This window comes from Rhinatrema bivittatum, chromosome 7 (assembly GCF_901001135.1).
Source record: "Rhinatrema bivittatum chromosome 7, aRhiBiv1.1, whole genome shotgun sequence".
Taxonomy (NCBI): Eukaryota; Metazoa; Chordata; class Amphibia; order Gymnophiona; family Rhinatrematidae; genus Rhinatrema; species Rhinatrema bivittatum.
The window spans coordinates 201,480,695-201,496,940 of NC_042621.1; the positions used below are offsets into that span (position 1 = coordinate 201,480,695).

Here is a 16,246-nt window from a genome sequence, read left to right on the forward strand (position 1 = left end):
TGCCCTGCCTTGGTCTGCCAGCACCACTCCCTACCTGGCCGCAGTCTGTGCTCATTGAAAGAAATATTTGGTTAGCATGCTCCAGGGGTCCTGCACTCTGTACTGAGGACTTTATTGTAAGGTCTTTTCTCCCTTGCAGGCTGATGTACTAAGAAGCAAAGTTTTATCCTAAAGGGGGGACTTCACATGGACAATAGTGCAAAACGCCCAGAAATGTGCCAAAACATTTGAATTTCAGCATCTTACACTATTTTTCGCACAAAGCCCCTTTTTGCAGAAAAACTTTGCAAAAGTGGGCTTTCGTTGAACTACACGCAAAAGTTTATTTAAATCCTACATTAACAAGCCACTGCAATGCAAAATTGTGCAAAGCAGTTCATTAATTTGTGAATTTGTGAAACCAGGCACATCAAAAGGTTTTGTAGGCCCATTATGGCAAAAAAGATATTTACGCATCATTGAGATGCAGTTACTTTTATGGGAGGCCTGGGGTAGTGTTGGTTCACGTGCCACCTGCACATAGTGGTAAAGAGTTCACGCAGCCCATCTGAAGCCACTCCCATGTGTGTCCAAAAAAAATCTATGGAACTTCTCAACCCTCAAATGGAAATGTTAAAAAAAAAGAAAAAGTCCTTTATTAAGTCCGGCATCCTTGCCCCCAAAATAAGTGCAAACTCCAATTTGGGCCCCCCCCTTTCTATCCCCACTAAAGTTTACTCCATTGATGGGGTGATTATCTGGGGGCAGGACCAATCCCTATTTGCTCCTGCCTCGCTAGTTCCATCTTGGAAAATGGCTCTGGCTGAGCGCACACACTCCTTTGCCCCAGCTCCTGTTCCTTGGACACTGGCTGGAACCCCTCTCCTCACAGCCCCCAGAAGGGAGTCCCAGTCAGTGCTGAGCAGCAGAATAGACTCGCCTAGGCTCAGGGTTCTGGAGGGAGCCCCAATCTGTGGCCCCTGGCCAAGGATTGTCACTGTGATAGCTGGGCTATAGATGTAAGAGGATTATAAAAAGAAAAAAAAAGGAGGCGGGAACCCCAGGATTCGGTGAATGAAGGCTCATAACACCGACTCCAGAATAGTCCAGTTCCAATTGAGCTGGCAGCCCAAAGGAGCCAGGAGGAAGCTATCTAGCATGCAATAACAAAAGAGCATATTACAAATAAAATGCAGAGCTTGTAATATGTTTCACTTGCCTCTGACTGACCTAAGGTACAGTGCACTCTGAATCATCAGTGTTTTTCATTAGCCACTACCCAAGCAGCACCCAGCGTTTCAGCCCTCCCTGCACAGGTTTCAACAAATATGGTCGGGCTTGGACAGGACTCTCAGGAATCTTACACATCCGTCTTCGTCACATCCCACACACACTCCTGCATAATTCAACAGAAAATTCAAGCAATCAACACGTCTGAACTGAAATAGCTCCATGATGTTCAAAATAAAGGATTTCTTTATTAGCCATGAACTGTAAGTGATATAACATTACAGTAGCTTCACTTATAGGCTGGCTGTGTTAAATGTGAAAATCATATTAAATCTGCACTTTGTCAGCTTTCTAAATGTTAATCCTGCTGTGAAGCTTCAGTGATTTTTTTTTTTTTCATTAAATGCTTTTACTTTAACTGATAAAAACTGCTTTCTGGCTTCTCCATACCGTACTAACCTCTTTACTCACAATAATGAACCAGTTGTGAACTCAAAGCTACATACCTGTAGCCAATTCTCAGCATCTGCGTTTCCTCAACCAAGTCTCAAGAGACTGTGGATTTGGTTGTGCGACTTTGGGAAAAGTGTTAAGGTTGTTTGAACTCTTTTGCTATATTCTGCAGGTAGAGGCTTTGCTGGCTATGCTGTAGGTGCTTAATTTCTCTAAACTGTTTCAGAGCACAGTGATAATTTTTATTTTTGGGTTTTTTTTTATGTTTCTTTAAATCAGGGAGAAGGATACAAAGTTAAGACAAAGAAAGACGTGAGACATGTTGAGAAGAAAAGTTACTCATAAAAACCTAACACCAAAAGGTCAGTTGACTGCATTATTTCAATTATGGCTAGCTTTTTTCTCTTTCTTTTTCTTTCATGTACTTTCTTTTTTATTTTTCTTTCCATCTTTCTCTCTCTTTATCATCATTCCTTTTTTTTTTTCCCTTCTAAGAAGGAGGGGAAAATCAGAAGCTTTACTTGGGGTGCAGGGTCTGGAAACCCTCATCCTTTCTAAATGTTTGCAGCTCTAGAGGTCACATATAACTGGCTACAGCTTCCATTGCTGGCTGAACATGCCCTATGGCTCATTATAAAATATTGAATCAATAAATTCCTTTTAAGATACTGTATGTAACTGCAGTGATCCATAGAATCCCCCAAAAAGCAGTGCATGCTGCATAAATTACTCTGTTTAGATAAAACATTCATCCTTGAGCAGTATTTTGGCTTCAGCTGCTGAAAGTGTTGTGTCATTTGACAGATATGTAAAGATGCACTGAATGGTGTAGTTTACAGCAGCATCTGGTTGCTTACTTTGACATTTCTCTCAACGTGTCTATTCATGCTTCTATAGCTTTGACATAATCCTGCAGTGTTGGCAGATCTCCTGCTATTGACACTGGTATATTTGTGTTAATATATATACAGCAAGGGGTGCGTAATCCAGTATCCAGATTTGAATTCTATAATGTTATCCAAGTTTCTTGTAAACCTATCATTAGTTGTGGACTTTATAATTGCCAGGGACAGATGCTTATCAAGTGTTTCCTGTGCACTTCATTGATAAGAGTTTAGAAATGAGCCATATGGAAAAGATCACACAGCCTCAGTTTCCTGCCTCTTCTGCCAAATCTGTTTTTTGCATCCTAATGTTTTCTTTTCCTCTATGCATACACTGGTTTCTTCTAACTACTCATGTTGCAGCCTTTGATAGTATATCAGAAATATTAACTGGTCAATAAATAAACTCATTCATGTTTGACTTTTCAACTGTAGCTCATGCATCTATTTTTTTTCAGTATCAGCGTACTAAAGCATTACTTTGACGTCTTGCAGCCTCTTGTCTTTTCTATTTCTTCTCACCAGGCCAATCACTAAGCTAATCGATTCCCTGGGCAGTCCAAGTTGGGAGCGGGGTCCCTCTAAAGTTCAGGTCAGCTGTGAGGGAGGAGACGGAGCCATAGACGGAGCTTATAGTTTATACTGCCACTGTGACAGCATCGCATGCTGGCCACCCCCCCCCCCTGGGGGGGGTCACCTGCCCCTGCTTTTCACCGTGTTACATTCCTCAGTGGAAGCCCCTGCTCGTTATCATACAGATAGACATGGTATTCCTACCTCATAAGCAGCTGTAAGATAGGTTTCATAGATGACAGGCCTACAAAGGCTTATAGAAAGGCACAATATTATGAAGAGAGGCAGAAACCTCTTTTAAAAAAGATGTGAATTTTTAAAAACCTTTTGACATCATCAAAGCTTGTCAAAGTTTAGTTAATGGCAATCCTTCTACAGTGTGGGTAATTTAACTTGGCTGTAAATGCTCGTTGTTTCAGAGACTGTCTGAACTTTGCACTGCTGGGGCTGATCCAACGCTGCCATGCCCCAGTAATTGTGTGCTCTAAACCTGCAGAGCTCCAATGCTGCTAAGGCCGTGAAGCTCTGCACACTCCAGCCTGAGCTGTGAGACTGAAGCCACACCCACTGATGTCACCTCTGACAGGAGGGTGATTTAAACACAGCTGTCTCAGCTGGTGGCTCTTCCAAGGGAATCACCCCATTGTGAGACCCTTTGCAAGACACTTAGATGACGGTTTCAAATGAGATTTCATACTTGGCTATTACATTTTAAACGTGAGATACAAAATGTAATTATGACATTTTCTATCAAGGTTATTATGGGGGAAATTTGTAACAATTCGGGCAGGGGTTGTAAACTACATAAAAATAATAGTATTTGTAAAAACCATTTTCTACATCAAATTATATTAGAGCCTTAAAGAACTATTAATTTTCTCTATTTTTAAGATGGGCCTTTTTAATGTCAAGTCAGCAGGTAATATGAGCTACTTATCTCTGATTTGGTGACTGATAATTTTATTGATATTTTATGAATTACTGAACCTTGATGATGATGTGGGTAGCTTGGGAAAACTATGTCCTCTAGGTTACTCTGCTTTGGGGGCAGTGAAAAAGAAGGTTGCTCTATATTCCATTCATCCTTAAATCTGATATCTGTTCCTATAGGGCAACAGCAAGGCAATAATGTTTGCTTTTGTAATCAAGGGTGCCTAATGAGCTTGTGTTTTTTCTATAATATTGTGTTTCCCATGCTGCATTGTTTGGACTGTCTGATTTGTTGGATCTGATTAACTGCATACACGAAAAATATTATGTTCATGTAATCTGCAAGTTGATACTTCCTCTGTTGAAATAGCTATTGACTTTCTTTCCTCTTTAAATAATCGTAGCTTGTCCAGAAACCAACTCGTGTGGCAGGTCATACTGGATTTAGGTTTTTTTTCCTCTGATCCCAGGAGAAGAATATTGATAGCTCTAGCACCTTTATTACTCTCTAACAGGCCGATACAGTAAAGTCCGAGGGAGAGGGGGCGAACGCCCACTCACCGGTGCGCGCGATTCTGTATTTAAATTAGGCCCGGCGGTAAAAACGGGCAAAAGGAGGCGCTAGGGATACTAGCACGTCCCTAGCGCCTCCTTTTTGACAGGAGCGGCGGCTGTCAGCAGGTTTGACAGCCGACGCTCAATTTTGCCGGCAAAATTGAGCGTCCGGTTTTCGGCCTGACAGCCGCGGGCCGAATTCAAATTTTTTTATTATTATTATTTTTTTTAAACTTTTTTTAACTCTTCGGGTCCTCCAACTTAATATCGCCATGATATTAAGTCGGAGGGTGCACAGAAAAGCAGTTTTTACTGCTTTTCTGTGCACTTTCCCGGTGATGGAAGAAACTAGTGCCGACCTTTGGATCGGCGCTAATTTCTGAAAGTAAAATGTGCAGCTTGGCTGCACATTTTACTTTCTGTATCCCACGCGCATACCTAATAGGGCCCTCAACATGCATTTGCATGTTGAGGCCCTATTAGGTGCCGCGGGTTGGACGCGCGTTTCCCTCCCTTTACTGAATAAGGGGTAAGGGAAAACGCGCGTCCAAGAGGAGGCTAACAGTGCACTCCGACGGAGCGCACTGTACTGTATCGGCCTGTTAGATCTTAGTGGGAAGTAGAAAGTCAATGATTTATCCTGTTATCCTTACCATGGACTCACCACTCCTTGATATCTTTTGAATTTTGTTGTGTGTAACTTTTAGTAGGAAAATTTTAAAGAACATCTGGGATAACCACAAATTGGATCCAATATTGTTTGCTGAGCACTTAGAGGATTTTCCCGCAACTTTATTAAATAGGACCTTTAACAAACAGGTAGAGTTTAGAATAATGTGTTGGAAATGGCCTGAATATATTAGTTCTAGAATCTATAAAAGTTTAGAGGTCAAGGGGGTTTTATTTCCCCGATATTCTGAAGGCTTGTATGAAATTGTGCCAATTAGAGGGATGAGGATAGAACGTCCAAAGAAAAATGATGTTAAAATATATTGGTCAGCTGTTTGTGAAGTAAAGAAAGCATTCAGATCTCTGCCTTTGAGGATCAAGTTTGGCCCCTCCCCCCCCCCCCTTGGTTTAATGCATCCAGTAGACAATGCTGTTCCATCTATAGAAATGGATTCTAATGCTCCAGATGGTTGTTTGTTTTTTTGGAGAAGATTATGCTAATCCATAAAGAACTGGGTTTCAACTCACTAGGGAGTCGATTAAAAAATAAACGCACGGGCATCAATGTACACGCGGTTCTCGGCACGCGCACATGGACCAGCTATTTTATAACATGCGCGCGTTATAACATACGATATGCGCACCCAATTTTATAATCGGCGCATGCATATGCGGGCGGATGTCTGTCACGTGCGCAATAGGAGGGGATCTTAAAAAAAACCGCTTGGCGATGCAGGTAGGCCTTTCCCAGTTCCCCCAACCCTAACACTATCCTTCCTCCCTCATCCCCTCCCCTCTCCTCTCCTTCCCGACCCCTAAATTATCTCTACCTAACCCCTTTTTTTTTTCATACTTACTTCTGCTCCGGAATAGCAGTATCTTCCGTGCGCTGACTGGCTGCCAGCGTGTGCTTCCCCGGGAAAGCGGATAATGGCGCTGTCCTGGTCCGCCTCCCAGCTTGCCCCTTTGGAGAGGTTCAGCACTTCAGCAAGTAATGGGGGTTACGCGCGTGGCCGGGCCCTTCCGAAAATGTGCACGGTGCGCGCAAGGCCCAGCCACACGCGTAACCCCCATAATTTTTGCACGTGGCCCTTTTAAAATTGGATCATTAGTATTGGAGAACAAAACTGTGTTTCCCCTATGGAACTTGCCAGCTTTCAAGAAGTTAGAGGAAATTCTGGTGGTGGGGGGGGGGGGGGGGGGTGTTCTGGACTTCAAACTAATAGGGTCATTCATCAGAATGCGTTAAGGCATTATCATGGGTGTAAGAGCCCTAAGACCAGCAATAACGCCATAATGCATGCATTATTTATCACATCGCCAGAAGTAAATACACCTTTTTTCCTGACGTTAAGCTGTGCGATATGCCTGAAACTGAATTTGTGAAAAATATCGCAAAATCCATTTCAGACAGGGGAGAGGGAGTGGAGTGGCAAGAGAGAGAGAGCAAGCACCTCTGGGATTGCACACATATTAGTCATCTATTTATACCACTATAGGAGGGTCATCTAGTAACTCGAGGTGAGGTTTTGGTGGTGGTCTAGAGTTTTGGGGCCAGTTTTACATGCACAGTGAGACATACGAACAGCACAGTACACATCAGTAGGGATGTGAATCGTTTTTTGACGATTTAAAATATTGTCCGATATATTTTAAATCATCAAAAATCGTTAGGGCCACGATACAATACCAATTCCCCCGATTTATCGTCAAAAAATCGTAAATCGGGGGAAGGGGGAGGGCAGGAAAACCAGCACACTAAAACCCCCTAAAACCCACCCCCGACCCTTTAAATTAAATCCCCCACCCTCCCGAACCCCCCCCAAATGCTTTAATTTACCTGGGGGGTCCAGCGGCGGTCCGGAACGGCCTCCTGCAATTGAATCGTGTTGTCTTCAGCCGGCGCCATTTTTCAAAATGGCGGCGCCATTTCCATACAGAAAACGATTCGCGGCAGGAGATCATTTTCCAGACCCCCGCTGGACCCCCAGGGACTTTTGGCCAGCTTGGGGGGGCCTCCTGACCCCCACAAGACTTGCCAAAAGTCCAGCGGGGGTCCAGAACGACCTCCTGCAGTCGAATCGTGTTGGTCTATGGCCGCCGCCATTTTGCGCCGCCATTTTGAAAAATGGCGCCGGCTGAAGACAACACGATTCAATTGCAGGAGGCCGTTCCGGACTGCTGCTGTTCCGGACCGCCGCTGGACCCCCAGGTAAATTAAAGCATTTGGGGGGGTTCGGGAGGGTGGGGGATTTAATTTAAAGGGTCGGGGTGGGTTTTAGGGGGTTTTAGTGTGCCGGCTCACGATTTTCACGATACTTTAAACACCCAAACGGCAACAATACGATTCCCTCCCCCTCCCAGCCGAAATTGATCGTTAAGACGATCGAGGACACGATTCACATCTCTACACATCAGTAAAGATGTGACATGATTTGGAATGAGGAAAGATACACAAAGATGAGATATCTACAATGTACTCTTGCCCTAGCTTGACAGCATCCAGATAGAGTACATCAATCTAGGGCATCTGCCTGTGCATGTAAAACTGGCCCCAAAACCCTAGACCACCACCAAAACCTCACCTCAAGTTACTAGATGACCCTCCTATAGTGATATAAATAGTTGACTAATATGAGACCCCTATAAAGAGTCTCTTTCTCTCTCTCTCTCTCTAGGAAGGAAATGCTTGTCTGGGCACTTCACAAGCTGCGTCCCCTTTTCTTTATCGCAGGCGTTATTCATGCAAAACGAATAGCATTTTGATGAATCTAGGGATCTATATACTACTACTACTTATGGAAAGTAATGCCCCCTAGATTGATTATAGCAAAAAGAAATCTGTATTTAGAGCATCTCTGCTCAATAATTAACTCATTCATTTATTTAAAAATGTGTTTCCTGTACTTTCTATGGTTCAATGCAGGATACTTCAAAAACAATCTTGAAAGAGAGGAATTATTCTTCCATGTTGGGGAAAAAAAGCAGTAATAAAGTTAAATTTGGACTCTGCTATCTCTAAGAATTATCATCCAGCTTGGACCCTTCTGTCCCTGAGAATTATGGTCCAGTTTCCAATATTAACAAGAAAAACTCTTGAAAAAACAGTTTTAGTTCAGCTTCAACATATGATGGAGAATATATCTTTCCAGAACCCTTATCAATCAGGGTTCAGGAAATTCCACAGTACAGAGACTGATCTTCCTGCATTTACAGATACTTTGCATTTGGAGCTGGGCAAAAGCACTGATTCTCTTTTGATTCTTAATTACAGAATTCTGCTAAACCATTTGTCTAGCTTAAGGTTGACTGATTTGATTTTAAAGTGAATGCAATCTCTTTGGTTTGCTAGATCTCACATTGTGACTGTGAGGGATAAATGCTTATGTTCCCAAGTACCTTGTTGTAGAGATCAAAAAGGTTCCCTACTATTCACCTACTATTTAATATTTACAGCCTTTGGAGGGCATCATAGACAAATTTGGGATATGTTTTATTTTTGCTGATGACAATTCATTTTTCATTTCATTTTAGGATACCAAGCTGCCTTTTATCCCAACATCTGAGTCCCAAAGCAGTTTACATAATAATATAACAATCAATAAAAATTCCTAATATGGACTAACCCTCCATCTATTCTCACTAGTGGGGTGGGTAAGATTATGTAAAAACTAATAATTCTCTCCCTGAAATCCTCACAATAATGCAAACATATTCCCTATTGTATGCAAAAAAAAAATAAATCAAGATCCCAATCCCAAATCCTCCAGGTTAATCCCAAAGGGAGCTAATAATCTTAATTGGTGCCTATCATAATTAGAATGTATACCGAAGTGATTAATGTTATAATGTAAACCGAAGTGATTTGTAACTTGTTAGAAGAATATCGGTATATAAGAGTCCTAAATAAATAATAAATATCAACTAGTTCTCTGAATATGTAGCAGTATACTCAAACTCAACCCCAAAAAAACCAGGTTCTGTGGGTGAGAAAGGTAAAGGATACCCCACCTCTCCTGCAGCTGAGTTTAGGTGGCGTGGTACGCCCAGTTTTAGAAAACGTGAGGGGTCTTAGAGTAATGTTGATGCTGAGCTTAATATACAATATATTTCTATGTTAGTAAAAAAAAAAAAAAAAAATTTATTTGAAGAAATTGTAGCACAACTGCCCTGTATTCAAGCAGGATAATTTATCCACAATAATTTGTGCTATTGATATTGCAGGATTGAACTATTGCAATATTCTTTACTTGGATCTTTCTAAGAAGCAAATTAGAAGATGCAAGTAATCCAAAATTCAGTAGGAAAATTGCTAATTGGGTGTGGATTTGTGTCCTTCTTCAGTACTCAAAGTCTTGTACTGACAGCCTGTTGCTGCCCAAATGAAGTTTAAAGTTCTTACCTTTCCTTTCACGGCTTTATAGGGCATAGGCCCAGAATACTTGAAGAGCAAACTAGGGAAATATGGGCCAACTCTTATTCTTTGTTCTGAACATGAAGGGCTCTTCTGTGTTCCATCCATTAAAACCGCTAGATTGTCTCGGACTAGGAAGCAGTCATTTACTTTTATAATTCTCCAGATATGGAATGCTTTACCTCGGATCTGCATTTGTGTCCCAGGTTTCCTAAATTTAAGAGCCTGTAAAAGATGTATATGTTTTAAAGTTTGTGAGAATATCAGATTTGAATTGGAGTTCTGACCTGGAGTAAACCAGTACCATGGTCTGTCTGATTTTATTATTCTAAAGTGTGAAGGCTCTCCGCCGTACTGCCCTGGGTGCCGCTCTTCTGCCTCTGGTTCAGGCCCCTCGCGAGTCCTGGATATCCCTGGAGTCCGTCAGTCACACAGGACTCCCTTGGTTCAGGTCTCCGCAGGCCCTGGTTTCGCTGGGCTTCTGGGTTCTCTTTGTATGGAGTGGGGTTGAAGCAGTCCCCCAACCCCCAAAGATAACACAGAGAGAGAGAGAGGTTCCTCAAAGCATTTTTATAAAGCAGAGTAGCTGGATCTGTTATATTGGCTCCGTCCCCTCAGGAGCTGAACAAATGACCCTGCCCCCGCTCTCCAGCAGTCTAACCCCTTAACACATGTGCTGGAGCAAAGGTACTGTTTGAGCCCCCCTGGCTCTCCAGTTCACCAGCAAACACCCCTGCCCTAACTTCCCTTAGGGTACAGGTTATCAGTTTCCCTTTTCTGGCTAGGCTGTACCCATGAGGCAGCTGGAGGATTCCTCTCCCCTGGAACCTACCTTCGTTTCCTTCCCCCCCTCTTGCTTCCTGGCACTGGCTTTTTCTGGCCACTGCCGCTACCTAGGCACACCCTCTTCCTCTAGCTCCCTAGGCTCACCTGTGTGACTCATTAGTCCAAGTCTGCCACCTGCTCTCCTCCAGGCTCTCCCTACAGGTCAGGTGGTGGTTCTAGGAACCTGGGATTTGTAGTTTCTCGCCTTCACCTGCTCCCCCTGCTGGCTGCAGCTGGTCACGATGACACCTTTTGTGACTTTATTTTCAGTCCTCTTTTGCGTACCCTGCGGGATGCAGGGGCGCACTTGTTGGTTTTCTTTGTTCTGATGGGGGGACGGCCACCTTGCCTTCCCCCCAGGTCTATTTCGCTTTTGGACTGAAATAGGCCCCCTGCTGGCTGGCTCTAGTATTACTAGCTGCCTTATGGTATCTTATCCATTCCTGCCCCTGGCAGCGCTGCACTACATCACAAAAGGTTAGACTGTAATTATGTCTGGCATGTCTAGTTGTCAGTTACTTGGACTTGCATAATTTATTTTATTTTATGTTTCATAATTGTTTTATTTATGAGATTTGTATTTTAATTATATTTATTGTAAATGTTCTTTGGTTGTACTCCATTATGAGTCATTCTGAAAATAATGGAATATAAAAACAAGTAAATTAAACTAGTAACATCGTGAATACAGTCATTCATGAGATTTCTGAGGTTGAAAGTTAAAATTAGACTTTTATCTTTGAGACAACATTAGGGTGCAAAAATACTGTATTGGCCCAAATATAAGACAGCCTCAAACATAAGGCAGTCCTCATATTCAAGCCATTATGGTAGAAACATCTCAGTATGGAAAATAGCATCCACCTCCCCTGTCAGCTCTGCTTAAGTTGCTGTTTCTACTATGGGGCCAGGGTGGGCCATTGCCTCTTCCTCTCCCCCTGCTGAACCCGGATGGGATGCTGCCTCTTCCCCTGCTGAGGCTGTGTGAGATACTGCTGCTTACTTCCCCACAAATCCCTTCCCCTGCAAGCCCCAGCGAGACATTTCTGCTACGCATGAACAAGTGGATCAGGCTAGTCTGCAAATATAAGATGAGGTAAGGTTTGGAAATAGGCTTATTACAATTCTTATATTCAGGCTATGCAGTACTCACAAGATACACGATAAGGGTATTCTCGGATGGAATACTAAGTTCAGTACTTGTGTGGTGCTTCTGCTTATTGGGCTGGTTGAGACTTGGGACTGTTGCTGCTTGAAAAGATTTCTCAGACCCTGCGGAAAAGCTCTGAGCCAAGCACTGCCCTGCTGCAACACAGACGGAGCTGGTCTTTGGGGCGTGCGGCCGCACAGGGCGCCAAACTCAAGGGGGTGCTGCTGCTGCCCTCACCCTCCTGCACCTTATGTATGATGTCAGCAGGTAGGAGACTCAGGAATGCTGTGCAGGAGGAAGGAAGCTTCTGTCTGTGTTGGTAGGTGAAGGATTGGACTACAAAGAAGAGTGGGCGAGAAAAAGAGGAGGATACTGTTGGGCAAGAAAAGGGAGAGAGAGGAGGATGTTAGGGGGAGACAGAGAAGGGGATACTTGGCACTGTGGGCAGGGGGGTTCTGGTTGCTGGGCAGAGGGGAGGAAAGTGTGTATGGGGGGGGGGGGGGGGAGAGAGTTTCAGAGCCACTGTTGAAGGAGGAAAATGCTGTGCTGTGCCAGAGCTGCTGCCAAGGTGGGGTGGGCACACCAATTTCAATTTTTGTACAAGGCACCAGTTTAGCCAAGAAAGGTCCCGAACACAGAATGGACAGCCAAAGTAGCTACATTGATTCCATAACTGTAGGAAAATATTGCAGTAATTGGCCTGTAGATGGGAGAAGTGTAGGGAAAAAGACCTGGGAGATAAAGGATCAGTTTCTCTGGGTGACCAAATAATTAAAACAGAGTTGCACATTGGATGTAGTATACATAGGGAGTCATTTTCCAAAGGATTTGCATGTTTAAAAATAGCATATATCGTAGTTGATTTTCAAAAGCCCATTCATGTGCCTAAAGTGCACTTATATGAGTAAAACCTATTGAAAATTCAGTAGTCTATATCGTAGCAATTTTCAAAAGCCCATTTCCACTTCATCCTGCTATGCCAGTCCAGTCGATACAGGTGGTTTATGTCCCCCTACCAGCAGATGGAGGCAGAGAGCATTCTATTTCCCAGCATGACAACAGCAGCAGCAGTTCCTAGTGTAGTGGAAATCCAGTATTCTCTGCCTCCAGTAAATAGTAGGACTCACTTATTTTTATTTTATTTATTTATTTTAGTTTTTTCTATACCGGCATTCGTGAGAGTATCACATCATGCCGGTTTACAATAAACAAGGGTGTGATGAAAGGTATAGTGAACGAAGTAAATAACAGGTGCTGAACAGTTACAGTTACAATAAAACAGGGATAAGTACAACTTGGAGCAGAGAAGTGATAGGAAAATTAACATAATATATTAACCAACTTTGACGAGGTACATTTACAAAGATTTGACGAGGTACATTAACAAGAGATTATGGTATTTGCTAGGTATTGTCCATCTGAACTTATTGTAGATTTTTTACGTGGAGGTAGTGATAGGAAGTAATGGTTTTCTGCATATGGGTAGTTATTGGAAGATGGTTAGAGGTGAGTTATGATTTAATCACACTTGTGATTGAGCAGGATTTCTCAGGCACAAACAGAGTCTTGAGCCAAGCCCCTAGGATACCCTGAAGAGTGAGCCTACTGACGGACTCATGGGCCATGCCCCTGGTATGCCCAGGAAAGTGAGCCCATCTTGAAGACTCCCATTCCCAGAGGGGACTTGGTAGAGCCCAGGAGGCGAGGGATTTCCCTTAAAGTGATGGGAAAAAAAAACAAACTGGGAAGCTTACAGGCAGAATCTTCAGCTCTGCTCTTCTTAGAGGATTCTCATTTCCTCCCTCCCTCTCCCTGTTGTCTCTGTTCCTAAGCCATTTTAAAAAGTAAAAACACAGTCAGATATGGGCCTTTCAAAACAGAGCAGAGAGACTGGGACAGAGCTCAGATAAATGCGTTCAGAGGAATTGTTTTCTCTCCAAAATTTGCTGTTGCCTGAGCTATGCAGCTTTGGGGTGAGGTGCCTGGCCTGTTCATAAGATTTTGCCTACAGCTGCAGCTGCCAGGCCTGCGGAGGCAGACAAATTACTCAAAGCACAAGTTAATTGGGAGGGGGGAGGTACCCTAAGGATTTAGTGCTTTTGGCCACTTTTTCTCTCGCTGTGGAAAGGAGCCCTGCCTGCCACAGGCAGTTGCTTCTTAGAGGGTTCTCTATGGGGTGGTTTATTTTGGCAGGCTGGCAGTCATGTTTGATTTCTTCCCTGCAGTCAGATCTGTGCTCCAGCAGATTTTGTAAGCTGAAGAGGGTTCCAGGTTTCCTACAGATCTTGTACCTGTGGAGCCTGTAGTTTACAGAGGATCCCTTAGCCAGACTATGGTTTTCAAAAAAAAAAAAAAAAAAAAAAAAAGGTCTCTGGATTTCTTTCCATTCTTGCTTTCTGTGAATTACAGAAGCCTGATGTTGGAGGAGTCCTTTTGCCGGCTTGGGCATCGGTTTCAGATACCGGCTAGGTGATCAGGTTTCCAATAAGTGGTGAAACCTGGCTATGGTTTTCCTTTTTCCTGTCCTGAAAGTGGCGCAGAGGAACCTGAAAGCCAGCTGGATTTGGTCAGCTGTTGCTGTAGAAGAGGGTATTGTACCCTCAGAGTGGAAGATGCCCTTGTTCTTTTTTCATAGAGATGATAGTGTGACATGAATCAAAAAGGGCACTGTTTTTGCTTAGAATTGTAGATTATAAGATTGGGGCTTGATTAGAATCCTATAATTGAGGGGGGGGGGGGGGTTTCGTAGGTCCCTTATGGCAGAGGGGACTACATAGAGCCTTGTTGGGGGGGGGGGGGAAGGTGGAGAGAAGACATCTATCAAAAACAAAAAACTAAATAAAATAAAATGGATCTTTATCTTTGACTGTTTTGAAGTTTTTTTCTTGAAGTGAAATCCCCCTCCCTTTCTTCTGCCTCTGGAGTTCTTCAGTTTTACAAAGGATAATTAAATAAATGGAGAAATAAAGGAGACTCAAGGGAGTTGAGCAATAAGAGGCCTACTAGTATTTTTTTTATTGTTGGACGAGGTGTCCTGCATGGGATCAGTTGTGGCCTTTTTGGCGGCTACTCTGTATGATCTTCTCAGATGTTCTTCCAGATTGGTGGCCTAATGTGAAGGTTAGTTCTGGTATAATGTTGTTTATTTTAAAAAGTGTTTGTGTTGTTTTTATTGTATTTGAAATTTATATTGTAAACTGCCCTAGTCAGCTTGCTGCATGTGCAGTATAGAAAAATTATGAAATAAATAAATGGGTCGCTATCAGGTGTCTGCCGTGGCTTCATAGCTGGGTGGCAGATTCTTGGTCCAAGTCTTGCTGGGGTACGCCGCTCATGGGAGAAGATATGGAACAATAGGTTCAAAATCTTGTTCAGGCAAAGCCTAGTGGTTTGAGCAGCAGGCTTTGAACTAGGGAGATGGGTTGAAATCCCACTGCCACTCCTTGTGATCTTGGGCAAGTCACTTTACCCTTCATTGCCTCAGGTACAAACTTAGACTGGGAGCCCTCTGCGGACAGAGAAATAACTACAGTACCTAAAAAGCAGAATATAAATAAATGTTCAAAAATCTTATTCTTTTTGTGGTTTGCAGACCTTGAGGAGCAAGAACCAGTTGTTTTGGAGAGTTCGTAAGGTAGGACTGAATTACAGTGGGTTCTCTTTCTGGTAGTTCCATTGTGCTGGGAGTGGGCCCAAACAACCTCAGACCAGTGGGTGTGAGATGGGATTTATCTTGGCTATGTCATAGAGCTATCCGTTTCTGTCTCTGATACCTTTATGGTTTCACCTTGCCTGTCAGTCTGCTATGCCTCCAACTTTTTATAGCAATAATCCTGGTTCCTATCTCGGAGCGAGGTCTTAACCAGTATTCAATTTATTTTGTGGTGAATGCGATGAACTGCAGGCTGCAATTATTACTTTTCTGCCTGGAAGCGCTCTGCTCCATTTTCATGGTGGTGCAGCAGGGAAGTTTCTCAGCTCTCTAAATCTGTTAGAGGCTTACCTCTATATTCCTATCAGGCAGACAGAACAGAGGTTTCTTCGTTTTTGTATGCTACAGGAAAATTTTCAGTTCTGGGCCCTTTCTCTTCACTCTGATTTCAGCCAGGAAGCATTCAACCTGGAAGTAATTTAGTTTCAAGTGGAAGAGAATTCCCTATATGATGTAGGGCCAGTCATCTGGATCTCTTCTCTTGTAGTCTGAGAGACATTCATTACCTCTTCTTCCTTTCATCAGGCGTCAGTATCTTTTCGGTCAAGGCATATCTCAGTGCCATTGTGGCTTATCACTAACAAATGGGTAAAGTTCAAAGCTCTCGCCACCCTTTAATATCAAATTTCATGAAGGGATTGTGGGATTCCAAGCCTCCAGTCAGTAAACCAGCAGTGCCATAAGAGCTAAATGTGGTCCTGGCTCAGCTTATGAAACTTCCCTTTCAACCTCTCAAATCAGTGGAACTGAAGTCTCTTACATGTTAGATGTTGCTGCTTGTAGCCATCACCTTGGCTGGAAGAGTTAGCAAATTACATTGGTCTCTTATTCGCCAAACCTTCAGTTTTTTCACAACTGAGTTGTTCTATGCA

General features: G+C 43.1%; 1 protein-coding gene across 2 annotated transcripts in view; it reads left to right on the forward strand.

Annotated features, from left to right (window-relative positions):
- ANK3 (ankyrin 3) overlaps positions 1-16,246 on the forward strand; it is a 1,160,209-nt gene that overhangs the window by 1,114,043 nt on the left and 29,920 nt on the right. For both annotated transcript variants that reach the window (XM_029609754.1, XM_029609755.1), the window contains one exon: positions 1,942-2,024. In XM_029609754.1, coding sequence (XP_029465614.1) covers positions 1,942-2,007 — 66 coding nt within the window. In that variant the 3' untranslated portion in view covers positions 2,008-2,024. The remainder of the gene's footprint in view (positions 1-1,941; positions 2,025-16,246) is intronic.